This window comes from Neodiprion fabricii, chromosome 3 (assembly GCF_021155785.1).
Source record: "Neodiprion fabricii isolate iyNeoFabr1 chromosome 3, iyNeoFabr1.1, whole genome shotgun sequence".
Lineage (NCBI taxonomy): Eukaryota > Metazoa > Arthropoda > Insecta > Hymenoptera > Diprionidae > Neodiprion > Neodiprion fabricii.
Window position 1 is genome coordinate 13,285,646 of NC_060241.1, and position 26,838 is coordinate 13,312,483.

General features: G+C 37.3%; 2 protein-coding genes across 2 annotated transcripts in view; one reads left to right on the forward strand and one right to left on the reverse strand.

Annotated features, from left to right (window-relative positions):
* Positions 1 to 25,669, forward strand: part of LOC124178533 (glutamate receptor ionotropic, NMDA 2B) — a 2,057,245-nt gene extending 2,031,576 nt beyond the window's left edge. The window contains exon 19 of the mRNA XM_046561964.1: positions 25,135 to 25,669. Within this exon, the coding sequence (XP_046417920.1) occupies positions 25,135 to 25,192 (58 nt within the window). The 3' untranslated portion in view covers positions 25,193 to 25,669. The remainder of the gene's footprint in view (positions 1 to 25,134) is intronic.
* Positions 8,446 to 10,555, reverse strand: LOC124178552. The gene is made up of 4 exons (XM_046561992.1): positions 10,530 to 10,555; positions 9,458 to 9,617; positions 9,078 to 9,366; positions 8,446 to 8,629 (listed from the first exon to the last, which is right to left on the reverse strand). Exons 1-4 carry the CDS (start codon positions 10,548 to 10,550, stop codon positions 8,611 to 8,613), a joined length of 489 nt encoding a protein of 162 aa, XP_046417948.1. The 5' UTR covers positions 10,551 to 10,555; the 3' UTR covers positions 8,446 to 8,610.
* Positions 25,670 to 26,838: the final 1,169 nt, after the last annotated feature.

Genomic DNA, 26,838 nt, shown 5'->3' on the forward strand with positions numbered 1-26,838 from the left:
TCACGCTTCGTAAAAATAAATAGCAACATAACCTCAATTCGCGGTTTTACGCGCGAGAGATTCTTGTCTCATTTTGTGCACGTTGGCCCCCTGCTCAGCAGACGGAAACATCGCCACGGGGCGATTTCACCGACCAATGAGATTGAATTGTTTGGCGCATGCACATTGACTGCATAGTTTCCAGAGATTGTCGCCGTATACATATTGGGTTATTGGTGGAAAGAAAAGAACAATATGTATTGTATACAATTGAAATTTTGCGCCATAAGATGGCAACAGTAGTATGTGCGTATATGCGAGACTTGTCACCCTTTCGGAAAAGCGGTATTGTCGCACACTACGTTTTTTCTCCTCTGTGCAAGCAAGCATCGTTACGAGACATGCTGTTTTCTATTAAATAAATATCTATATTAGTATCAGCAATCAGTCTACACTGTCGTATAATGTTACCTTTCCCTAACAACAGTTATTTGTCTGATTTAGATTAAGATGATTCATCATCATTATTATACATAAGCCGAAAACTTGATGCAATTGCTGATAAATAGAACTTTCTATTCAAAGCTTCCAACTGTTATTTTCAAACAGTATATTTCTCCCACCACCACCACCACCACCACCACCAATAAAATAGTGGCTATCTTGCGGTGAACATTTGAAACTATGCAGAGACGATCATCCATGGTGACGCCCTTGCCGCTAGCTTCTCGGCCGATACGGTAGTCTGCCTGTCAGTAAAATCAAACAGAAATATCGATGGTGCTATCTATGATCAAGCCCCTGTCGGTAGCACCTTCGCCGGTAAGGTAGGGTGGCCTTTTCAACACCTCCGTCTATAATGAAGGAATTCTCACGCCCCGTGAGGGGGAGGGTTGGGGGGGGGGGGGCAACGCTGACAGTGAGTGACGTAGGAAGTGGAGCAGGCTCTGTCGGTACGCCGCAATTGTGGGACCCTATATATAACCCGCTATTGTTAAACGGGATATTTCTAAGTTCAGTACCTGTGATTATCCTAGAAATAACGTCTGTGTGATACTATTGGTCAACAATAAAGTTATGAGGCTTATGAAAAATGGGAATAAGGAGAAGATTATGCCAGAGTTTGTAAGATTATGGGCCAACCTCTAATGCTTTACAATCCAAGGTAAAGGCAATAAAAAGAAATCTCAAAGCATGAAAGGCTTAGTACTTTAGAATCTCACGATTGATTATTATAAGCCATGTCACTTTTACATGGCGGATCTGCAATTGCAATAATGTCTGATTTGCGGCAAATAGCTTGAGGTGAGCACTATCACACAAGATAAGTACGCACTTACTTGTAACGACGATAAATGGATAATTTTGTCAAATGAAATTTATGCACTGCCTTGGAAATATCGGGGAAGGTAAAATGTGAATATTGTAAATTTTATATTTTTTGCGAATATTGTTAATTTTACGTAATATTAATACTGCAATTATTGTAAATTCTTATGTCAACACTGTAAATCTTATGTCATGTAAACACTATCAATATCGGTGTTTCGGCAAAGTATTGTAACGTTCGTTGATGTTACGGAAATAAAATATGGATCCGCGAGTTTAATTATCAAGTCAAAATCAAGAGCGTGAATTAAATGTTGTGAAAGAGCTTCTATTGCGTAATATGTGTTTCTCATTTAAAGTCTGAAACAAGACTGTTTTTACAATAATGTTGGTTGACGCAGCAACCTCATTCTTTTGAAAGACATAAAAGGTTTATCAACGTTTTTTATCTATGATGACTACTAGATCATTAAAAAGGGGGCAAAACGGGTGATTTCACCCTTTGTAACAGTATTAAATCAGTTAAATGTGTGTCTCGCTACACTCAAAATCGTCCTCACGCATGGACGCATACTCGCGTGCATGTATGTGTATCATCAATGTGTATTCTCGCCTGTAAATCTTCAGTTATCGTTCTCTTCTCTTGCGATACAGATCGCATCATATCTGTATCTTCCTCAAATAAAATAATCTCTAATTAGTAATCAATTATCATAATCATCCCGCTTCCTCGCTATAGTCAATCAACACTAATTCGCGGATCCCATGTTGATGATCCATATCTTTTTCGCCTTCTCTCTAAACAATCTGAAATACTGCACATTTTTTATAGTGTAAATACTGTCAATTTTATGTTCAACACCTAAGACTATACTCCTTCCACTACTATTCTTAGTGGACGCATTGCTATTTCAAAATGTGAATAGCATATGTTAAAAAACAGAATTTTTCATTGAATATATTGAAAAATTGTGAATACAAAAAATTTTTCAAAGTTGAATCAAAGTTATCAAAAAGTAAGAAGCAATTTTTTTCTGATGTGTATTATTATAACGGGTACATTGCGTATGTAATAAGAAGAAATGTGAAAATATTCTTCTGATTTAATGTCTTATCACCATTTTGAAAATAATTATAAATTGTAATTCACATAACTGTTTTATTCAGCCAGCTATCGTTTGAAAGGTAAAATTCTAACTACTTCACATAGAGCTGATTCCCGCGTTTGCTTCATACCTTCGCCACCAGGTAGCAATAGGGGTATGTTACCAAGTTTCTCCTCGTAGAAACCACCTGTAATGGGATGATCTCTACAATCATTAGGTTTTTGAAGGCGCGTGCGATTATCACAATCACTTGGAATTTTCTCAATTTCTTACCTGCTCTGCAATTTTTTTACCCCCAGCATGCTCCAACTGGGCTCATATCGCCATCCCACGAACTCGGAATCTTTTCTTTTGCCCACTCGTTGTACAATCTTAATATATATAAATCTCGTGTCACGATGTTTGTCCTCAATGGACTCCTAAACCACTTAACCGATTATAATAAAATACGCACACCATGTGCAGTTCGATCCAACTTGAGAGATAGGACAGTTTAAATCTCAAATTATAGTCGCAATTATAATATATTGCTAATTATTTGTCTGTTATTAATTGACAGTCACAATTATCTGTTAACTCCGAATGATTCTAACAGATGTCGATACCTTTCGACTGGGTTGAGTAAGTAATCAATAGATGGCGCTGCTATGGTAAATCTACGAACGTGTCATATAAGCTACATTTTAACAGCATAACTAGCAACCCATCCCGGCTTCGCACGGGCATATAATAATATAATAAAAGAAAATACACAATGTTTACAGTGAGTTTCTAGAAAAATAACATTTATATTATTACTTAATATTATTATATGCCCGTGCGAAGCCGGGATGGGCTGCTAGTATACTATAATCTGTACATACCCCATACTATATCCTACACAAACCCCATTCCATACACTCTACAGAGAAAATAATTTCTATTCATTTTCTAAAACTTTGATTAAAACTTTTGGAACTATTATTTTCATTAAAAATTTTTTTTTCATTTTTAAAAAACGTATTTTTCCCATTTTGATTAACACAGAAAAAAAGTTTCCACTTTTAATTTTGGAAACTTCTTTCTCAAGTTGAGAAAATTTTATATACTATACCATACTTTACCCTGATCAACCTTTTGATGCTAAGGTATACGTCGGAGAAGGTGTCGATAAAGTCCAAAAGTGGACAAAAGGTGATTACTGCTATAAAATCTGTATCGACACAGGACCGTTTATCAAGATAACCCCTTTGTTTGCGGCTTCTATAAGGAGTCTGTGAGGAGTTCGATGCATCCTGTGCGTATTTTCATGGAAGAAATACAGAAAGGCAAACTCTCAGCTTCACGCCCATGAACCATCTACAACCAGCTTCAGGGAACACCGATGTAATCCGTATTTTCATTAAAAACTGTGTGTGTGTGCTGCCTGAAAAAAAATCCGTAGACATTTCAGAGGAAGCAGTCCGCTACAACCTCTAAGTGGTTGACGAGCTCGTGAATGAACTTGATGACGATATTATGCAATTTTTTGAAGTGAGTGGAGGTTGATCACGGATATTATTCGTGGCCAGAGAATTGGTGTGTAGCATTACATTGAAATATAATAATTGAACTCACAAAATAAATATTCAGTGTTTAATTGAAATTTCATTCACTCCTATACAGAATTCACCTCCATCTCCGCATTCACATTTCTAGATATGTTGTAAACAATGGTACAACTATTACTAATTTCATTTTGTACTTATTATTATATCATACTCACATAATCACTTTATATGTCTTATTGCACTTGTTTTCTTATTCTTGATATATGTGTACAATTGTAATAAAATGCTATTTTTCTAATTAATATTACTTGAAACCGTTCCTTTGTACATATTGTCTACATTTTTTATGTAAACTATTAGATGGCGGACAGTCTTCAACTAAAAGTGTAGGGCCAATATCACGCTGATGGTGTGATGGGCACTCCTCCATATTAAGAACGGATTTTTCACTATCAAGAATCTCGGTCAGCCATGCTCTTTCTTCTGTCCCTTTGTCGCATATGCAACACGGGTATTTCACCATTTCTTTTGCAATCTTCCGCACATCTGTGTGAGATTTTTCACCTGTATTCCACGGTATTCTACGGTAATTGCGTGTTAACCAAGCGTAAGTAGCTCTATTTTCGAGCGGTAAGCCTAACAAATCATAGGCTGGCTTGCAGATGATGCGCCCCAAACTCAATCCATTTACGATGATGACGGCAAGTTCTTTGGGTCTGAGCTTCTCACCACTACCAAGAAAACATTGCATATCCAGGATGATCTCCATATTGTAGACCATTATTGGAGTTATGTGTTGATTTTTCGTTCGTGAGCATCGGTGGAAAACTGACTTTCGTCCTCATGCACATCCACTTTTATTTCCTCACGGTTCGCAGTCGTCCGAAATCGCAAACAAGCAGACATAATTCCGAATTTGGGTGAAAGTCTGTACCCAGGGGTTTTTGCGGTCACTAAATACGTATTCAAAGTCAAAATGTCGAAAAACAAAATGGCGGCATCAATATTAACGGCTACTTTTTGGGGGGTTGATCTGATTTCCGGGAAATTCATTTTTTAGGAATCTCTATGGCTGCCGATGATAAATATGAAGTCAAATTTTGAGAATCACGATTGCAAATGAATTGAATAAATAGAAAATTTTCCGGGCACTTTACATGTAAAGGTTTGGAAAGAAGAGGTTTGGAATAAGGTAATGAATCCCTGTTATAATGATATTGAAAATTTATTTCTATATAATTTTACAATTTATAGTCTTACTCGTTATTCGATGAATCCGAGAGAAAATCATTGTTATCATCTACAGATTTATCGCTTTCATTATTCTTGAAAGGAATCTGACACAATTCCGTAACTGAAAGTAAAATCAATTGTTCAACCGCAACTGTGGTTAATGATCTTATTTTTTCAGAGGAACTTCTCGGAAACTAGATATTAGTCGATCTGACGTGTTAGTAAAAGCTTGCAAAACACGTCTTACATGGTTAGAATTCGGCCACAAATCGCTTTATCAATATACCATCAATTCCCGTTATAGAAGCAGAAGCTTTAGAATTTTCGGAAAACTGCCGAGCTGTATTTCCGTCATTTGAAGTTCCGTAGCCTTGTTTTGGTTGATCAACAATGAGCCCTAATCTTTCACGAAAATCTTGTATATTTTTGTTATTTTCTCTCAAGTCCTTCTTTATCTTCTTCGCGCGCTTGCCACTTTTGTATTTATAATTTGTGAGATACATGCAAGCAACATCCAAAAAATCGTATCCAAGCATGCGGCGACGCTATTCCGAATTTGAAGTAATTTTCAATAATCTGTCTTTCCAACATATTGTCGATATTATCGAATTGTTTAGACGTAACGCCTCCAAGGTAGCAACGAATACTTGACGATATATTCGTTATCGAATTACAAACTTTACCGTCTATCATTGTCAACACAAGATCGAAATCCATGTTAATTTCTTTGTTTTGTGTAAACTAATTTTTCAAAGAGCACAAGGTTTTTTTTGTTGCGCTTCGATACAATCAATTTCCCCCCTAATTGCTTTAGCAGTTTCGTGCAAAAAACATATTTTTTTGTTGTGCGACAAAATCTTGGCGACGAAAAACGAGGATTATTCCAAATAATAACCCATGGATTAACTTTATCAGAGATTTGCAAAGTAACTAGTGAAATAAAGAAAATGTTGGCATCCGATGCATTCCCGTCTTCATCACCGTGTTTTTGTTAGTAAGTGTTGTAAACCAGAAGTGCCATCGTATCCCCATTTTCATATCAATTCTTAACTGTCAAGTTTGTTTTCAGGAAGACTTCTTATAACGTCCGATTTTGCCATTGATAATCGTTTAGCTGTATGGTTTAACAATGCTTGGGAGTCCAACTGTGGCTGCACTCTCAGTTCTAGAAATTTCTGACTTATCAGGGTAACACTTTTTCTTAGCACTTAATATGCTGCTTTAAAGCAGCTATCCTGTACAATTAATTTTGTCGGATGTGGAACGTATTAATTGATATAGACTTTTCGTCACGCCCCTTTCTACAAGAAATGATAATGTTTCATTGCATGACAACACTCTTTCTGGAACGTGTTCTGTATATTTCCGGTACTTTGATGCCGTTGATGGACTGCGTTCTGTGACATCAAGATTCCAGATTCAGAAATTTCCAGAAGCCCGGAGATCCATTTGTGTAGCCAGTTCTTGGACACTGTATTGTTCACGTATCTTGTCTATCATCCTCCGTTTTGACCTGTCATTCAAATCGTCCCAACTTTTCGAAAGACGCCAGGGCCCCGTTGTGTTTCCCGTGGAAGTCTCCGAACCTTCCTTTTTAAATGTGAAAAATACAGGAACGTTGAACTACCTGTCGATTTTTCAAAGAATCTGTTTTCCGTTCTGTTTATTTGTTTCCACCTTTTCCTGAATTCCGATACCAATGTTTTCATGGCATATTTTTGATTTTGCCGCAAAATGTATGGATGCTCCTGTTTTTTGACAGCTCTGCTTCAACAATTGCATTGAACATGTTAATTTTCTCGTTTAATACCCGTTGTACGAATTCGAAAATTTCCCTCCTCGTAAAGAAAATGTCTTTGGTATTATCCGGGGGATTTGTAAGAATTAAAAAATATGATCACTTCAAAGAATTAATTTCACCGATTTCCTATAAACAATATTTCGGACGCGAAAACTATGAAAAACTGCCGAAAATGCACATATATTCCCCGAAAATATAAAAAACGCGAAACTGGCGGCTATGGGCAGCTATTTTCTGGATATGTTTTGAAGAAATGTTTAAGCATCAATGTCCATTAGGATTTAAAGCCCCGCCCGACCCCACTTTCGACTTATTGCTTTTTATAACACGAATTTTCAGAACATGGCCAAGGAAAACACCACCACCTTTATTGATGATTTACTATTTCACATACTTACGTTCCGGAGAAGAATTCATTTTGCGGAATGCAAATCCATTAAGTTTTCAATATTCTAGACGCGTCTAAACTTGAACTTTATTTTGCCGCGCGACGAGCAAACTATGCGGCAGGCCCGACGCTCACGAACGAAATGCATTCCTGAGCCAGGTACTGACACTCCATCTTTCTTAACGGTCATAATACATACTAAGGGTACTGCAATTATTCTAACCATTAAAGGTCCATCGAAAAAATATCTTTATTTTGGGCCCGCACAGCACTCAATATTGTAGCAACCTTGCAGCAATGTAACATGCAACATTAGTAATATTGCGGGCAACGTTGCGGACATATTGCAGCATTGTTGCAATGTCCTCCTATTTCATTGCAATGCAATATTTCTACAATCTTTCAATATAACATTTCAGTAATATTTCGATGTTATATTGCTGAATTTTTTTCAATAGAATAATGCACACAGTTCAACTTGCACGTTATTTTATATTCATCACTTCACATGATAATACTGTACATATATGTATACTTTTAGAAAACACAACAGTTTTTCACTTGGATATGCTTGAAATATAGATATGAGATTACGGTCTACTTAAGATCGACCTTTACTTAAAAACCAAAAACATAACATTTTACTTAAAAACCAAAAACATAACATTTTACTTAAAAACCAAAAATATAACATTTTACTTAAAAACCAAAAACATAACATTTTTCTTTCACTCTTCATCTTTACATATTATGCTCAAAATTATAGGTACACATTGACAGTGGAAAGATCAAAGGCCTTAAGCCACACTATTTGCGAAATGTGATTTAATGCATTAACAAATGCTCTGTATCGTGCATGGCACACACGACAACGTTCGAAACTATTATTATTATTATTATTATTATTATTATTATTATTATTATCATCTACGGCAATAAAATTTGAGTTAAGTATTACTTTGATTTTAGTCTGGAATTCTTTTTCTGGTCAACAACTTCAATTCACTATAAAAGAATGGCTAGCTTCACAAGTGACTTGTTTATTACTATATTACTACTCGTAGAAAAAAAACGCAATCTTCAAAAATTTTCTATTTCCTGAACACTAAATAAGAATAGATAAAAAAAATCACTTGTAAAATGTGACTTTGGTTGTTTCAGGAATAAGTGATTCATATTTGCAAGAATAATTTCAAACAATCTCTTCTGCTAGTGTGACCTTTCCACTGTGACATTCTGATGAGATCACGGTCCACTTAGTGACCTTTAAAACAAACAAAAAACATTGTTATACTTCTTCATCACTGTAATATGTATACGCTTAAACTATTCTCGTTGTATAGTAGACTAAAATAAGAAAGGTACTTAGAAAAATAGAGCTTGAATAATGGCAAGTGAATACATTCTTCATATGAGAGTCAAATAATAATTCAAGCATATATTTCTCAAATCAAGTATAATTCTTTAGATAAATTCTTGATTCAAAAAAATATTTGATGAATTATATTTGAAATAAATGGAGAGAAGAAAGAGAAAGAAGAAAAAAAGAAAAGAAAAGAAAAATAAATGAATTAATTTTATATCTCACATTAAGAATGTATTAATTTGGCACTATTCAAGCTCCATTTTTGCTGGAATCAAGTAATTCTGCTTGAATTTTTTTTCTCTCGGTATAATGGGATTATGGAAGATCAAAAATTAAACGGTATTACTCAGAATTTGTGGCTGTATCTTCTTCAGAACTTACAGCCTCCTCAGTACGGTTTTCTGCAGTAGCAGCTACCTTAGTACGGTTCTCAGCGCTTGCAGTTTCCTTAAGACGGTTTTCACCGTTTGCAGCTTCCTTAGTACGGTTTACAGCTTTTGTTGCAGCAGATTTATTCTGTTTTGTAGTTTTGGCTACATCCCTCATATTTCTCAGTTTCGCTTGAGCAAGCCACTTACTTATTATCTCCGCGAATATTACATCTGATGCTCCTGGCACTCTTACCCGTACTGTTTCTAAAAAATAGTGCGTATAGTCATTTACCACAAAGCAGTATTTTCAGAGTTTGGAAATTTATTAATTATTTTAAATCAATTTAGTGCATACTCATCACAAGCCGGACCAATCGTAACTCTTTGAAAATTTTTTTCCCTTTAAATCCAGCCCAACTGTATTGCTGAGCTAGTGGGTTTGACATCAATTTTCCAAGCATTTTGGACGTACTTGCATTGGCATCCGTCCCACCGAATCTTTTCAACCATTGAATCTGAAATAAATGACATGACATGTATTTCAATCAAAATATCACACTCCGCATCGATCGCTGAAATTGCGTAACACAACGAGCTTTTATTTTACAGCATACACTCAGTTTCTACATTTTATTTCCATCTTGGACAAAAGGTCGTATTAATTTCAAAAATCAGCTGTAAATCATGAAATACAGAGAGAATTGACTAAACTTTTATGGAATTGCACGTTTAAGGGAAGACCCTAGTGAAAAAAGTCGATTTTTGTACAGTAAGGTTTTGTATAGTATATAAGGTTCGATCCTTGAAAGCATGTTCCATTTCTTAGACTTTGGTAGTACAGGGCTAGATATAAACTTTCAACACCCTGCGATGAAAACTAAAATGCAAGGAGCCTTTCGCAGACCCTGTACGCAGGAATTTTAAGAGGTGCTCCGAAAGGCTCCTTTTGCGTCTCAATTTTCATCGCTGGGTGTTGAAAGTTTATATCTAGCCTTGTACTACCAAATTCTAAGAAATGGAACACGTTTTCATGAATCCAACCTCTTGTACTATAACTTCGCCCCTTTTATACTTCACTCTACAAAATAATGCTCATTAAAATGCAGCATATTGTAAAACATAATACCATCTTAGCACAGAACATCGCATTTTTCAGTTTTTCATCGAATCTGGTAAGTTCGGCAACGTCTCGTAACGGCAGACCAAGGTCCTCCTCATCTTCTGAATCGAATTCCGCAAGGTGTAAATTATGGCTACGCTCATCCAACACAACCAGTTTTTCATCTAACTCTTTCACATAGTGTAGCAGTTTGTTGAGTTTCGACAACATTAGTTTCATGAAGCCTACATGTGAACATGAGACATGGTATTGAGATTTTGCACAATAGTATTACAATGCAATCTATATGATAACTATATATAAATACCTTCAGTTGTAAAAACGTCATTTGGATCATCTCGTGTCTTGTGTAGTCCTTTATGCGTCGTTAGTTCAGTAACATCATCTTCTGGAATTTTTGTCTTTGAAGTATGTGACGGGGGCAAAGGTTGTGACGACTTACGTTGGTTTGTACCATGATTTGCTGTATTGAAACGTGTGGATAATGGTAATTTTTGTAATGCTATCTCATTGTTTGTTGAATTGTGCTGCGGATTTGGGTCGAAAAATCAATTACAAAATGTACCTGATTTTGTCAAAGAGTCATTAAGCTCTGTGAAATTCCGTTCGAGCTCGTTGAAGGCACGATTCTCTTTCTGTAAAGATAAAGTTCCACGATTGGAGTCATGTCTTCCTTCAGTGCTGCTGATTTCGTAACCCCTCCTTAGCGGAGGTTCGCCTAAACCTGTAATACTTCGTTCAAGTTCGGTTGAAGCGCGATTATCTTTCTGTGAAGATGAAGACCCATGATTGGCGTGGTGTTTTCTTTCAGTGCTGCCAGTTTTGCTCCGACTTTCGTAAAACTGTGGGACTGGGGGAAATGGTTGTAGTTTGCTCTGTCTTTGTTATTCTCAGATCTCTGAATCTGACGAACTGAAATGCTTTTTAGCCTTTTCTCGCCTTCTTTTCTTTGCTTGAACAGCTTCGGCTTCATCGTTCGACGAAGCGGTTTCCTCCATATTTGAGGTCTCTTCAGCTAAGCACAACTTCTCCATCCCTTTCTCGTAGCTATCTACAGTAGGATATCAATTTCGTAAAATATTAGAGAATATCAATTGTAATTCTACAACGAAAAAACTCAGGTAATGTTAATGCACTACTGACTTTATATTCAATATGAAATTATACCTGCAGTGCTAAATATTCTTTTGACGTTGAAATACTCCCAGTCTTTGCCACCATCGTTGGGTATAATTGAACGAATAACAGCCTTATTCACATCATATTGATTTCGGAAATGACTTGGCCAGCAGCATGAGGTTTTGTCTTTGTTCAACCACAGTGTTGGCACTAAGTGTAGGCCATCCTCAAACTCTACTACGGAGTAATTTGCCATCTTTCTTTTTTTTTTAAAGTATAATATTACAATCTTCCAGCCCTCTGCAAAAGTATTTTAACCATACGCATACAGTATCATACGCCACTACCATACGCAATGCATCAACATATCACAAGGAGAAAAAAAATTGCATGACGTATTGTTTTGATTATTTAGTGAAAATTACTATGATATACTGTGGATTACTGGCACTACAACGTAATTACGTTTATAAGGCATTTTCCATAGTTTGCACTTAAGTTGGTTAACGGGCCAAAAATGTAACGCTGAGTTACTCGCTGATACAATTTTGATGTCAAATCTGCTAGACTCGCAAGGTACTGAATAAAGATTATCTACATACTTTAATTCTTTTCCAACTACGTACATTTCGGTATCACTTCTTTGAATAATATTTTTAACCACTATGCACTTGCCATTTTTTAACATACAACAGTTGTTACGATGACTGTCACAGTTTATATTGAATAGGTGACTCGAAATTACTTTGTATTGCAACTTTACGTTAGAACAGCCAGCTAATGGTCCGTCAGAGTGCAGATTCGTGAAGCACAGCTTTCAAGTAGACAAATGATCCCTTGCTTGATAACCTGACCTAGTTACTTGAATCTCGTGATATCTTTTCGCCAACTGTTCCAAAGGTTTTTCGCTTTTCCTTAGAAGTTTTTTAATTGAGGATAAGAAGTTTTCGAAACGAAATGCACTGAATGCATCTAATGGTCCGTATTTTCTTGCGTCAGAGGTCAGGTGAAGCAAATTATGTATATTGTGAGAAACGTGTTCTTCACCATATAGAGTTGCAAATGAAGCAACAAAATGTTTCAGCAAATTCTCGGCATAATCAAGGTGCTCATTGTTTTGACACAAAATTGGATTCACCAAAATTGTAATAGCAATGTGTCAAGTAATGAAATGTTTGTACACATCCTCCTTGACAATGTCTTTTAATACTACAGGACCAGTATATAAGAGAAAATTCCGAAATTCAGTGGCTTTCCAGCGATGAACATCACGCAAAGCCCGTGGTCTTCTAGCAAAGTCATTCGGTGTTGTATCACGCAGCGACAGCAGCAAGTCCGAAATTCTATTGACTGATTCCGCCGGTATTCTTACCGATACAGGACCGTTTTCCACCCCAAGCAACATTACTTTTTTAGTGGCACCATGACATACCAGATGCAAATAATCCCGGGATACTCCGGATACTGGTCCAAAATACGGCACAGTATTTAATACCGTATAACCAGTTTGATAGTCTTCATAAATTCTCATTGCAAAATCTTGATCTGTCCTCAATCGCGTATGTGCCGTTAGATTTGAAAAACACATTCGGTTTCGTTTCCAGGATCCTGCAATTGTACATGTAGTACAACTGTAATATCCTGTATGTGGTTTTACATTTAAAACAAAAGATTTTGCTGGGGTGTCACAAATGAGCGCATGCAATCTAATCTCTAGCCGTTTCTCATTGACACGAAATCCATTATTTATCATGGTAATCAGTTCATTTACAAATGGCCGTAGATATTCGTTAGAATCATTTGGTTTATTATACCCATAATAAGCCCCTACAATATAAACTTTTTTACTTATATCGTTCGAGCACAGTATCGGCCACAACTCAGCCTTCGATGATTTAAATAATGGCAATCCATCTATATTCACTAATAAATTAATATTCTGCACATCTTCGTTGCTATCAAGTACCATTTGTTGAATGACAATGCATAAACCAAAGTGACAATAACTTCCATTAGCCAAGGGTTGCACATTCGTTGTTCTAGGAGTTCTTAGTAACGTTCTTATATCTTTCGGAAAACTGTAATTTGTGTATTTTCGTAAAAGACTCAACATTAAATTACATGTATTTTGAGGGACATTTTGTTCAATGGCCCAAAACGCCACATCCTTTTTAAATTTCTTGCATAAGTCATTGTCACTTTCAGAATCATCGAAGGAATCAATTTCAGACTGGCTGTGTACTTCTTCATTAAATGATGCATCGTCATTTGATGAAGTGTGGCTATCACTGTTTGATAATGTGTCAGTACTATCATCATTATCAAAATCGTGAATAACATATCTCCCCTCACCCTCGTTAAAAGTACTGTCTAACTCGTTTTCAGTATTCGATGTTACCGAAGACTCTTCAACTGAGCTTTCTACTACCTGCGCAATTATATCCACATTCTCTAAATCTGCCTCTGTTACCTTTCGAATGATTCGTCTAACATGTCTTACTGTGTAGCTTCTTTTCATTCTGAGAATTTTTGACACGTATTCAACACGAAACTCTTATGAAAGTTTCGAAAGTACCTGTAGCATTGAGCTGAAAGTAGATACTTTTGAAAGAAGGTTGAGGGGCAAGTCTGGAAAGAGTGAAAATGAATATTGTTAAAATACAGATGTGGAGGGAACAAAACAAAATGATTAAGCACAGCAGACTTCTTTAAAATTGTAAATATTCAGCATCATTGTTGCTGTTCTTTTTTCTTTGAATTTCCTATCTAATTATGCATATAGCAATTATAGGCAGTACTAAATGAATTTGTTTCAAGTTTGTTTAGGACATGTAATTGCAGTAGAGTTCAAAGATTTTCTTCGATACCTCCGCAACGAGAGACAGTTACCATTAATTATTCAACTATAAGTTTAAAAACTGGGGAGTCGCGGTGGCTCGTGGGCAAGAGCCCAGACTGGCATACGGCAGAGCCTGGGTTCGCGCCCCTCCCGGTACCACTGAGATTTTTCAAAGTAAAAATACTCATGTACCTCATCCGCGCCTCCCGGTGGTTCGGAACCCACCTAAAATTGTAGGGCCACAGTTGAGATGACGAAAAGGAAAAAAAGGGGGAAGGAAAAAAATGGGGCAGACGCCGGGAGGCTTGCTGACATAATAACCTAACCTAACCTAAGTTTAAAAACTGTATGTAAATACAACTCATCGACGAGCAATTAATTTTCGGTAATGAATTATTTATTTCTTTACTTATTCTCGTTTTTCATTTTGTTTTTATTGGATTCTGTCGCTTCCCTTTTTTATAGCTCCTTTAATTTACGAGCGGTTTGAAAACGTTCTAATCTAGTGTTATTTAAGGAACATGTTCTGGTACTGACCTTTGATTACTACGAACAGCTTTTGTAGAGTAATAATACCTGCAAACATAAAAATTACGCTATATCTTACGTTGAATTTTACTACAGAGGAGGGAAATATATACACATTATTCGACATAACCTCGCCATCGGTATGTACATACCGCGCAAGACGACGCATTCATAAAATTGAAACAATTAACACTGATTTAATGTATATCAAAGACCACAAATTGGGAACAAAGTGAATGCGTATGAATTCAGACGTTTCAGAGGGATAAAAGCGTATTTATACATAAATATAGAAATATTCAAATACTTACCAAACTCTCGACCACGCGGTCTTCATTCCAACGCTCGGCCATGCAACTTTATGGCTGCAAATTATTTAGGTCAAGATGGATGCGCGCGGGCGTAACGTCGGGGCGGGCGCGAATTGGCGCGAAAACACAACTACGCCACGCGTGAGGTTTTAAGAGCAGACACAAAGTGCGAATGGCGGTAATTTCGAAACCAATTAATTGCCGGCAAGAAAATGAGCATTTGTAATATCTCTTTAATCAATAGTTTGTTATGATACGTACCAAAATAATAGTGAATAAGAAAATAGAGTATATTTTTTTTTGGGGCGTCAATTTTGTGGATAGGTATAAATAAATTACTTGAATGACTTTCTTACGACTATATTTTGAATGGATTTTTGTTAGACATACTGAACATTTTGAGATCCGCCACAAAATTGATTTGCCCCGTCTCACACCACCCTATGCAGCCCCCCTACTTTCGAATACTGCGGTCACCTAGGCTATGCATAATTGAACATTAACTTTCGGAAAGCACATATGTATATATCAGTTTGATGTTGCTGCAATCTTACTGCAATCTTGCTGCAATTATGACGGGCAAGTTGTGTGAATTGCAATATTGCAGCAATCCATCTGCAATGTTTCATATGGAAGCTGTCACTTGTAATATTGCTACAATGTGTCTGCAACGTGGCAACCGCAACTGCAATATTGCAATATTGCTGCAATGTTGGTGCAATATTGTGTGCCGTGCGGGGGTTTTGTCCGTTTTTTCGGTATTTCGGACCACTGTGCGGTTCAAAGAAGTAGTGGCGACTAATTACAAAGATATGGAGGGGATGATGTGGTTGTTTACATTCAGCAATGTCACGGCGTACGACCGCATGAAAATTTAAATCAGTTGAATTCTTCCCCGCAGTTCCTCAGCTGCGAACGATTTTTCCTCGCCACATTGCACATTTCGGTCAGCTTCTTCGAACCTTTCTACAGAACCCTCACAATTCTTGATGATAAGACGACGTTGTATTCCTTTTCAGTCGTAGCCAGAACATATAAATTTTCGTTTTAACAAGGTTTGGATTCGTAATGTTGTATATTCTACGAATATCCAGTTCGGACATCTTCATCGGCTGGCTTTCCGAACAACTGACGATGTTCATTTTTCCAAGATAGATTGCGCTTGATCAGATTTTTTTTTCTCAAAAATTAGAACAGCTCGCAGTAAGAACAGTGTAATAATTGATATAATTCCATGTTTATGTACCATCCACCTTCACCGCATCCCCCCCTTACCCTCTAATAAGACTTGTTGACATTTCATTGGAATTCTTACTATTATTAAATCAAAAACTGTGCATTCCAAAAATCTATAACAGTTGTATTGGAAAAACATGTTTTGAACCTGCACGTCTCCATCAATGGTTTGAGTTGATGTTTGTAGAAAAATATGGTTGTGAGATAACGTATCAGATGAAGAGTTTGACCCTATAACTGTATATCAATTATTATTGAATTTAAAAGAAAAACCCAACGAGATGTAATTCACGGTATCGATCATGATTACTTATTACGACCAATAGATTTTACATGGCCGCATCAAGAGCTGAAAATTTCCCGCAAAAGTATTGTACAAATAAATGTCTGAAACTTCACGCACGTAGATGAAATATAAGTGAACTGATTAAAATCTAAGCTAGAAGTCGAAGTAGAAGTGAGATATAGCCAAAGTGTGCGAATGCAGTAATTGAGGTACAAGTATTCAGAATAGTAGGAAATACATATAGCTGGGTAAGTGCAATTGAGAACGGTGTGAGTTTTTGAGGTCTAGCTTCATACCGAATGGAAATTGGAAGACGAAAAACGTCTGTAAATTCTTTGAAATAACCTCATAGTCTTATAGAGTTACATGCAATTATAGTTGCATCAGGTGAATTTCTCCAAGAAGGATCTAGCCGGATGAAAATAGTGAATCTGCTTCCACCCATTTTACGATGCTGATTTTTTCAAAAGTTCCTAACCTAAAATAATAAGTTCATGCACAATTCCAGCCTTCTACGTCGAATCCGAAGCGTCTTTGTGCTGAAAAATGTGTTTTCTCGAATTTTGTTGTTTGTAGATACCAAGAGATGACCAGAAAATTTGAAAAATTCTGGAAGGGCAGAAACATCTCAACATTTATGGAAGAATTTTCCCCGTTTTTTTGATGCTAAACTCTATTTTGAATCATAAAATCTTTATTTCAAAAATTATTCTATAGTGTGTTGCGGGATAGGTGATCACGATGAGCAGCTATCGATGGCCACATCCACACCCAGCCGTCATGTTATTGCGGCCTATTTCGGGTTGCTAACACGTTGACTATACAGCCATATCAAACTGGAACCGCCACATTCGAAAATCGAAAAATTTCCTATGGAATAATTAAGGGCTAATTAGAGGCTAATTGAATGCTCCATTTTCGAATTAAATGCTCCGCATTTTTTGAAAGAAACTTGTGGCGGTGCCAGCTCGACAAAAACCTGGAACCGCCACACTGAAAAAAACGGAAAACAAGTGAAATTTCGGAAAAGTGTTAGGGTCATAATTAAAGGCTGATTGAAAGCTCTTGGAATTGCTCATCTTTAAATTAATTGCTTGGCGTTTTTAAAAAAAAACCTGTGGCGGTGCCAGCTCGAGATAAACCAGACTTAAAAAAAAACGGGAACAAGGTCAAATTTCGAAAAAGTGTAAGGGCCATAATTGAAGGCTAATTGAAGGCTCCCGGAAAACCACCCGCTCGAATTAACTGCTCCACCCACGAGGGGTGGAAACCACCAAAAAACTAGAAAAATCCGTGTAACTCTCGGACGCAACAACTTACAGAGTTCGTACAGATGTTAAAATCACTCCAGAATTGAAGGCTCCCGGAGAACCACCCGCTCGAATTAAGTGCTCCACCCCCGAGGGGTGAAAACCACAAAAAAACTAGAAAAATCCGTGTCACGCTTGGAAGGAACAAGTCACAGGATTTCTAGAGGCGTCAAAATCACTCTTCAGTCAACGACTCTCGATACACTGCCCCTACAAATCAAATACTTCACAGTCCACCCACAAGAGTGTGATTGAGACACGAACATTACGAATCAACGTATCAGGTGGATGAAACAGGAACCAGGATTTTCAATACGAAAAAATGCTCGTGTCGCGTGAATTCGTTACAATTTTTGTGTCTTGTACTTTGATTTCAGCATCGTCACCAACGAACGTCATCCCAGCGCAAATGAAGCGTTGTTTTTGCAGTTATTGATTTCACTTGTGTGGATTGCAGGTGAGTGATGGAGATTATTTTCTATGTGCCTTTCTCCACATTATGAACATTACTCGTCACCGCCACCGACGTCACCATCACAGGAACTTAGCCCTTTCTTCTCTTTTCAAACGCTATCTAGAAAGATAGACACAATGGTCTAAATTGTGCTACAGGCTTGAGAAAGTGAGTGCGTTATATAAAGAAAACTCCTACTCCAAATTTCAAATCTTCAGAAGCTGCCAATTTTTTTCATGGCCTGGGAGTCAACGATAGCCGGGTCATTTTGGCAACATCAATTTATTTAATGAATCATCCGTGTAACGTATAATAGTAATATGAACATTCTCCAACGCACCACCGTGGCGAGGGCTTACGGGAGAGCTTTATTGACGATTAAAAATCAACAAAAAAAATTCATAGACGCATAAGCGAAAGTGTTCTTACACATTGATTGGAATATAAGAATTTCACAAAATATCGTTTTCCGCCTGAATTTCACGACTGAACTCGTCTTTCACCCGTATAAGCAGGCGTAAAAAAATCTAAAAAAATTTGTATCATCGAGGATGAAATTAATTGCGATGCTTTTTTTTATAATAACAAACACGAAAAGAATATTGTTTTACCTGTAAGATACAACGACGGTCGTCCAGGACTGTGAAACTGCGTTGGGCATGCGGTACATGAGCGACGAGGTTAGAACGCTGCATCTCTACCTGTCTTAAAGACGATCGTTGGTGTTCTGAATGATTGGAAGACCATCGTGAAGCTGTTTTTTCCATGTTATACGTTTACTCAGTGAATAAATTCAAACTCTGGCGGATAGTTGTAATAGATCTTTCACCGTAAGAATCGAGACTCAAATATACTGGTAAAATTCGCAAAATTCCACCACTTATGCAGGTGGACGACAAGCGTGTCGTGGAATCCAGGCGGAAGATGATATTTTTCTAATTTTCTTATGTTCCATTCTCTACAAAAATATGTCTATGAATTTTCTGTACGTCGCATCGTTAGCTAGTGATGAAAATCAGAATGAGCCACAAACAATTTTCTCCCATGTAATCCTTATGAAAAATGGAAAAGTGCGATGCGCAACCTTTTAATGTTAAGATCGAGAGCTAAAATTTTGGAAGACGTATTTTCGTGCTGAAATAAAAGTTCTAAACTTGTTTGGAAGTAAAAAAAATTACTTTTTTTATACGATCTAGCTGTACATTCAAAATAGTTGTAAGATTAATTATTCGATATTATTATGAATGTGACTTATGGTTAGGACCTCAAGAAACAAGAAGATATTTTTCCAGTATTTGGGTATTATAAAGTTTTAAGTGGTTTAATGTGCCGCGAATGCAAACGGCTCATGTTTACCTTTGGTGAGGTACGAAAAAACGGAGTATGGTTTCAGGATGAGGGCTTACATAGCTTTATAGCACATGATGTGAATGCAAATATGTCGGTATATTGTCGATTGATGTTCCCAACACAGAAGAAAAGTTAAAAATGGCAGTTTTGATTATTTCAAAAACTCTTGCAATTGAAATATTTCCCGAGATGTGCGATGCTATGATGTCTAACATCACGGTCGCCTACACACAGTCCACATTCTACTGAAATCATACATGCTGTGAGTACCAATAGCTATTTTGTTGAGTAAAAATGATTTTTGCCTACCGATGAGATTTAATATTAACAATGTGTACTTATAACCAATTACCGGCGAATAAAATTGATGAGTTTTTGATACATAATGGAATTCAACACAGGTCATTCAAATGAATTTAATCGAAGCGCTTAGGCATTGACAAGCTTTTTTTGCTAATTGTCGAAATACCCTCTGTTCGCCTGCATTTTTGTGATCATGATTAATTCATATTTTATTATTGATATTTTCATTACCAATTATTACTGATTTACGATTCTGATTTATGGGTGGATCCAATTCAATGAATCAGGGGCGATAACGTCGGAAATGAACCAAGTCAACGTAGAGTGAAATATGTTTTGGATGACGGTGAATGGCTTATACGGGCAGAACACATTATCGCAGCAAAGTTGTGAACGAAGAACAATTTTCAACAATGTTGACACCTGATCCAATAGCACTCTACATTTATACACCAGCACGAAGTTACGGGCAAAACCAGAAATTACTCTATTTAAAATAGTCTCGGGAATCATGGATTGAAACGGGGTATCATGATTCCTGATAGCGACAAACTTTACTGCAAAACGGTCCCGTGGAACTTGAATTCTTTTGTACTACTAACAGTACAGAATGATCGGTTTGATCGTTGACAGAACATGAGATCAACTGAACACTTGAGAATTTTGTGTACCCTGAACTTCACTCAAATTTCTCTGCTGATTTTTGTAGGGCTTGTGTTGTTGAAAATTCTTCTGTTATCAGAGACAATTCAATAATGCATTGTTTTGAAGTGACCGAAATCTGGAAATTAGAACGGATTACGTCAACTTGTATGGAGTTTCTGAAACACAAACTTTTGGACTGTGCAGCGGGGAGCCTATGATTGAGAGATTAATGTAACGCCTCCAAAGACCATCTAACTTAATCCGTCCAAGAGTAACACCGATTTTTCTAGTTTTTGGGTGGTTTCCACCCCTCGGGGGTGGGGCACTTAATTCGAGCGGGTGGTTTTCCGGGAGCCTTTAATTCTGGAGTGATTTTAACACTCGTACGAATTCTGTAAGTTGTTGCGTCCGAGAGTTACACGGATATTTCTAGTTTTTTGGTGGTTTCCACCCCTCGGGGGTGGAGCACTCAATTCGAGCGGGTGGTTTTCCGGGAGCCTTTAATTCTGGAGTGATTTTAACACTCGTACGAACTCTGTAAGTTGTTGCGTCCGAGAGTTACAGCGATTTTTCGAGTTTTTTGGTGGTTTCCACCCCCGGGGGTGGAGCAGTTAATTCGAGCGGGTGGTTTTCCGGGAGCCTTTTATTCTGGAGTAATTTTAACACTCGTACGAACTCTGCAAGTTGTTGCGTCCGAGAGTTACAGCGATTTTTCGAGTTTTTTGGTGGTTTCCACCCCCGGGGTCGGAGCAGTTAATTCGAGCGGGTGGTTTTCCGGGAGCCGTTAATTAGCCTTTAATTATGGCCCTCACTCTTTTTCGAAATTTGACCTCGTTCCCGTTTTTTTTTAAGTCTGGTTTATCTCGAGCTGGCACCGCCACAGGTTTTTTTTTAAAAACGCCAAGCAATTAATTTAAAGATGAGCAATTCCAAGAGCCTTTAATTAGCCTTTAATTAAGACCCTAACACTTTTCCGAAATTTCACTTGTTTTCCGTTTTTTTTCGGTGTGGCGGTTTCAGGTTTATGTCAAGCTGGCACCGCCACAGGTTTCTTTTAAAAAACGCGGAGCATTTAATTCGAAAAGAGAGCATTTAATTAGCCTCTAATTAGCCCTCAATTGTTCTATAGGAAAATTTTCGATTTTCGAATGTGGCGGTTCCAGCTTGATATGGCTTGACTATACGCACGTACAAAAAATCAGAGGAAACGAGTGGAAGTTACATTGAGCAGTTGAGTGTACAATTGATTTACTGTCGAAGGCATGGAGAAGACGTGAGGGAGGAAAAAGGGAAGAGAGGTCTATTTGGATATTGTCCCAATGAGTGCTGACTTGAGAGTGTGTATATGGAGGGAAGGATGCGAAGGACTGGCTAATTGTAGTGCAGGAGTAGAGGGAGCATTCTCCTGGCGCGATATGGGAACTGAGGTAGTGAATTGGTAATTAACCTTTTCCGCCCGATCGGTGACTGTAGTCACCCAACGCCCGACGCTCGCTCTGTACGAGCGGCACTATAGTCACCCAACGCCTGACGCTCGCTCTGTACGAGCGGTGACCATTGTAACCCAACATTTGACGCTCGTTATGTACGAACGGTGACCATGGTAACCCAACATTATGTTATAATTTTTTAAGCATTTTTTTTACGAGCGACTGCACTCTCTCTGCGTAAGATAGCGTGGTATTGTGCGTCTGACGGGCGCTTGCAGTTGTTCCGCAAGTACGGACGCTTGCCGCGACTGCTCGGTCAGCGGGGACGGCGCGACGTAGAATGCGTCCGTACCGAAAGGGTTAATAAGAAGAGGATACAGGGTATAAGGTAGCCGTAGGAGTGTGGGAAAAGAATCTAACGTTTTAGAGGACGTAAGAAGTGTATGAACTTTTCTACTATCATCGAAAAAATCGGCATAATTTTATTCTCCATTCCCTGGAAATTCAGAAGAAGAAGTTTCAAAGTTCAACATTCAGCATATTAAAAAAAAAGACAACATTTCACGTTTATTGTTGAAAATCCATACATAAATAATTCTTTGGGTTCAACTAACCAATGATCATGACTGGAGTAGTTGTGAGACATAAAAAATAGGTATAAATAATAGGATCTTATCGTTAATTTTGGATATGTTTTGATTTTTTACGTCATTTAAATACTCAAAATGGATTCAATGAAATTTATATGAAGCTCAGGATCATTGCATTGAGCGTTAAAAGTCCAGCCTCCTTGGTACAAATTTTACTTTACAAAGTAATACCATGTTTCTAAGCTTCACATAAATTCCATTTAATCCCTTTTCAGTAACAAATGATGTCGAAAATAAACATATTCAAAATTAGCAATAAAATCTTATTATTTACATTTATTTTTTACGTCTCATAACTACTTTAAAAATGATTATCCTGTGGCAAAAACCCTTCCCGCAATCGAGAGACGAACGCTGGAAGGCGGAAAGGGGCACAAATCGGGCCTGAACTACAATAGTGCACCGGCGTCCCACGGCCCGCCGGCACGCAGCTTCTCTCACCATCCTTCTTTTGGGTGCTAGGTCGCGTGCGATTTTTCTTACCTAGCCTCGAGCCAAACTAGGAGATAACCGGCTAACTCGTTGACGACTCCCGGCCCGAGGGTCATGTGGCGCTGACTAAATCACGGCTACCGCAGCTAAGTGTTAGATAATCTCAAGAAAATTGGTGCAAGGAATAAGGGCCACAAATTAATGTGAACACGCCGCAGATGTAGCGTTACAAGGTGGTTTATTTACCTGGGTGCAGGAGTACAAAAAGTCCTCCACCAATAGGCTCAGTTCTAGCTCTCAGGCACTCACACACACTGTATCGCACTCACGAGGTGATCCTGGACTTTCTTATGTCGCTTGTTGTCAGCGAGTTCCAATTTCGACTGACTGCCCGGCGCCTCGTGGCGGCTCGGGCGTCTTCCCCCTTCCACTCCCCTTTTTCGGAGTACGCGGGCTCGATTTGAAACTCATGGCGCGTTTCGCGCCACAATCTGTTACCCACTCAAGTGCCAAGGCATCATCGCAGCGTCAAGTGCGCCCGTGACATTAGTGCAATAAATCGCGAAATCGCATCATGAAATAATTCAATGTTTTTGGCGTCTCGGGTGGATATTTTCTTGTGAAAGCATGGGTTTAAAGTATATTTCAGATCAAGGAATCCGATTATGACTATAAAAAGTTATTTTTTCTGCGCATTCATACAGTTTTGATTCCTCGAAGTTGACGAATTTTGAATCATTTACTCAAACTGCATAATGGAACAAACTGTCATCTTCTTTGTTGATGCATTTTTCTTCAAAGAAACACTTAAATATACTTCTTTTCAGTCTAAATACGCAATTTCAAAAATTACCGAGTCAGTGTGATTTATTTTACTGTATAACTATAGAGTACATAAAAAAATTACCTGATATGTTTTGAAATTACGTATTTGGAATAAAAAATGTTATAAACAATGTTTTTTAACAGAAAAATGCATACTGAATAAGAAGCTATTTGAAAAAATGGTTAAAGGTTCGTCAACTTCGAGGTTTCACAACTGCATGAATGCTTGACAAAAATAACTTTTTATGGTCATTGTCGACTTTCTTGACCTCAGATATAATTGAAATCCATGCTTCCAGAAGTAATTATTCAATTGAGACACCAAAAACATTAAATTATTTCATGACGCCATTTCACAATTTCTTGCTTCAATGTCACGGGCGCGCTTGATTCCGCTATGACTCCTTGGCACTTAGGTGGTGAATTAAACCCAAAGAATGATTTAGATAGATCGAAAAATCACGTTTTTTCAGCACAAAGACCCCTTCGGAATCGATTAGAAATATCCAAATTTGCACAAATATTTTTTTACGGATTATGAACTTCTGAAAAAATCGTAATCACAATATTCGGTAGTGGCAGATTCACTATTCTTATCCGGCTTGTCCCTTTGTTACTTTCGAATGAATTGGCGAAAAATTTGAGAAAACTAGAAAATATTTCTTGAAATATGTAGTCTGTAATAAAAAAACAGAAACAAAAAACGAACAAATGAAAAATGGTTGGGTCGAAAACTCACTGCCTTCGCATGGAAGGCCACAAATATTTTATATACTCCAATAGTAAAGAGTGCAGAAACTCGGTGAATGAATCGCTCATTTAAAGGTAAATCGCTCAACTTGGGGCAGAGGCTACACCATGGGGTTATCCCAAACTTGGAAATAGACTTTCGATTTACAGATAACCTAAATCTCGACCTAAACGTTCAATTCAGAGGTAAACTTGCATTTAAGGGGTAGGAATTTACCTATTGAAATTGGAGGTTGATTTGAGTGTGCATTTCTAGGTGAATTAAGGTTTTTTTTCTACCGAATCTCCATAATCTATGCTCAAACTATCTAAGGTGAAGAATTTTTTCTTACTTACAATCTGAACACATTTTGACACTTACATATACTAGTCAAGACCCGTCCGCCCCGAGTACTAGAGGTCAACAAATTTGACTAAAAGGTAATATGAACTTTTTTTTTGCAGGATATTCGACGAAGATACATCGAGGACGGAAGTAGCAGAGATGGAAACAGTTCTGTGATGTTCGGACAAAAATGACCATTTCACCGACAACAACGCTTGTACATGACAACACCTTTAACAGAATACTGATTTATTATGAGTATTCCTACGCAAAGTTGAAGAAGGTGTTGGGTTATCTCTGATTAAGAAATTGATTAAAAAACTACTTATGTTAAATCAATTCTTACGACTTGAAATACTATAGAAGAAGTTCTATGAATCATGTCAAAGAATCATTTTTGAGAAGTTAGTGAACGCGTAAGTGGCGGAGATTGTCTTCCACTTCTTAACTTATTGCACTTTTTCAGGACAATCCCGGAGGATAAGAAGTATACATGTCAAATGTATCAGAAAATATGTGTGGCACATATTGTAAGAATGACACATTATACGTAACAACCGCATATCGTGTACATTGAAGATCTATGAAAAATAATTTCAATGGAAACGAGAGTGATTAAACATTCATGTATCTATAACATATATCTCAGTTATAATCCAGTCAAGATCGGTTTTTGCTTTGCATTAATTCCGTTTTCGTTTCTTCTTGGTTCAATCGTGGGGGGGGGGGGGGGGGGGGGGTGGTCACTTAGAATCTTAGAATCCTTAATCCAAAAGTCGACCAAATCAGCCCCCTGCTATCGCTGCCATCTTGAATTTTATGAAAAATGGTTTTTCTTGAATAACTCGGCCATTTTCAATTTTAACGAAAAATGGTAAAGACAAAAGTTGTAGGAAATTTAATTTTCGAATTGAACCTGAAAATAGCGGTGAAGTAAAACTATTGTATTATCTTGTTTATTTTTGACTTTAGAGCATAAATGCCTCTTTTTCTTTGCCGTTGGTGTACTACTACCTTAAATATTGACTGTAGCAAAAAAAAGGTAGGGACCAAAATTGTTGAAAATTTAATTCTCTACAAGTTTGTTTATGTTCATTCATGCCCTAAATTGAATTTCCTACAACTTTTGTCATTACCATTTTTCGTTAAAATTGAAAATGGCCGAGTTCTTCAAGAAAATATCATGAAATTCAAGATGGCGGCGATAGCAATAGGCCGATTTGGTCGACTTTTGGTTTGAGGACTTCCAGTGACTCCCCCAACGATTGAACCAAGAAAAAATGAAAACGGAATTAATGCAAACTGGGGTCGATTTTTTGCCAAACTTGACTGGACTATTATATTTATTTTGCCGTTCTTGAACTTGATAATCATGTACATGTATGAAAAATATTTGAACAATACGAGTCGCATATATTTTTACATACATTTTAGTTTTACACGGGTTGACTCTAAAAAGTGCCAAGAATAGGTGGGCTTTTGAATTGCGGACCCGTCAAATCCACATCGAACGTCGAAAAAAATATAATCCTCGAACTAAAGAACACTCCACCACTTGATTTTTTTTTTTGTGTAGTCAGAAATTTTTCCATACAATAGTACGCCACATTGAGTGGATCGTCATTTCCGAACGACAAATTTTTAATACCACAGTTGATATTTTATTTGATCCTTGACTGTAAAATTTAAAAAATTATTCGTTGACAATGAGATGTTTTTTTTTGAACAGAAAGGGCAACATGATACGACGAATCAAGAAGATTCAGTGTTCAGTCCAAATTGAAATAAATAATTAGGAATCATATCCTTCATCAGAATAATCA

Bases quoted from the DNA above. Each gene is read 5' to 3' on its own strand.
- LOC124178552 (XM_046561992.1), bottom strand. From the start codon at position 10,550: ATGACGTTTTTACAACTGAAG. The intron at 9,618-10,529 runs GTATTTATATAT...CATTTATTTCAG, and splicing joins TGACGTTTTTACAACTGAAG to ATTCAATGGTTGAAAAGATT. The intron at 9,367-9,457 runs GTATGCACTAAA...ACTATTTTTTAG, and splicing joins ATTGGTCCGGCTTGTGATGA to AAACAGTACGGGTAAGAGTG.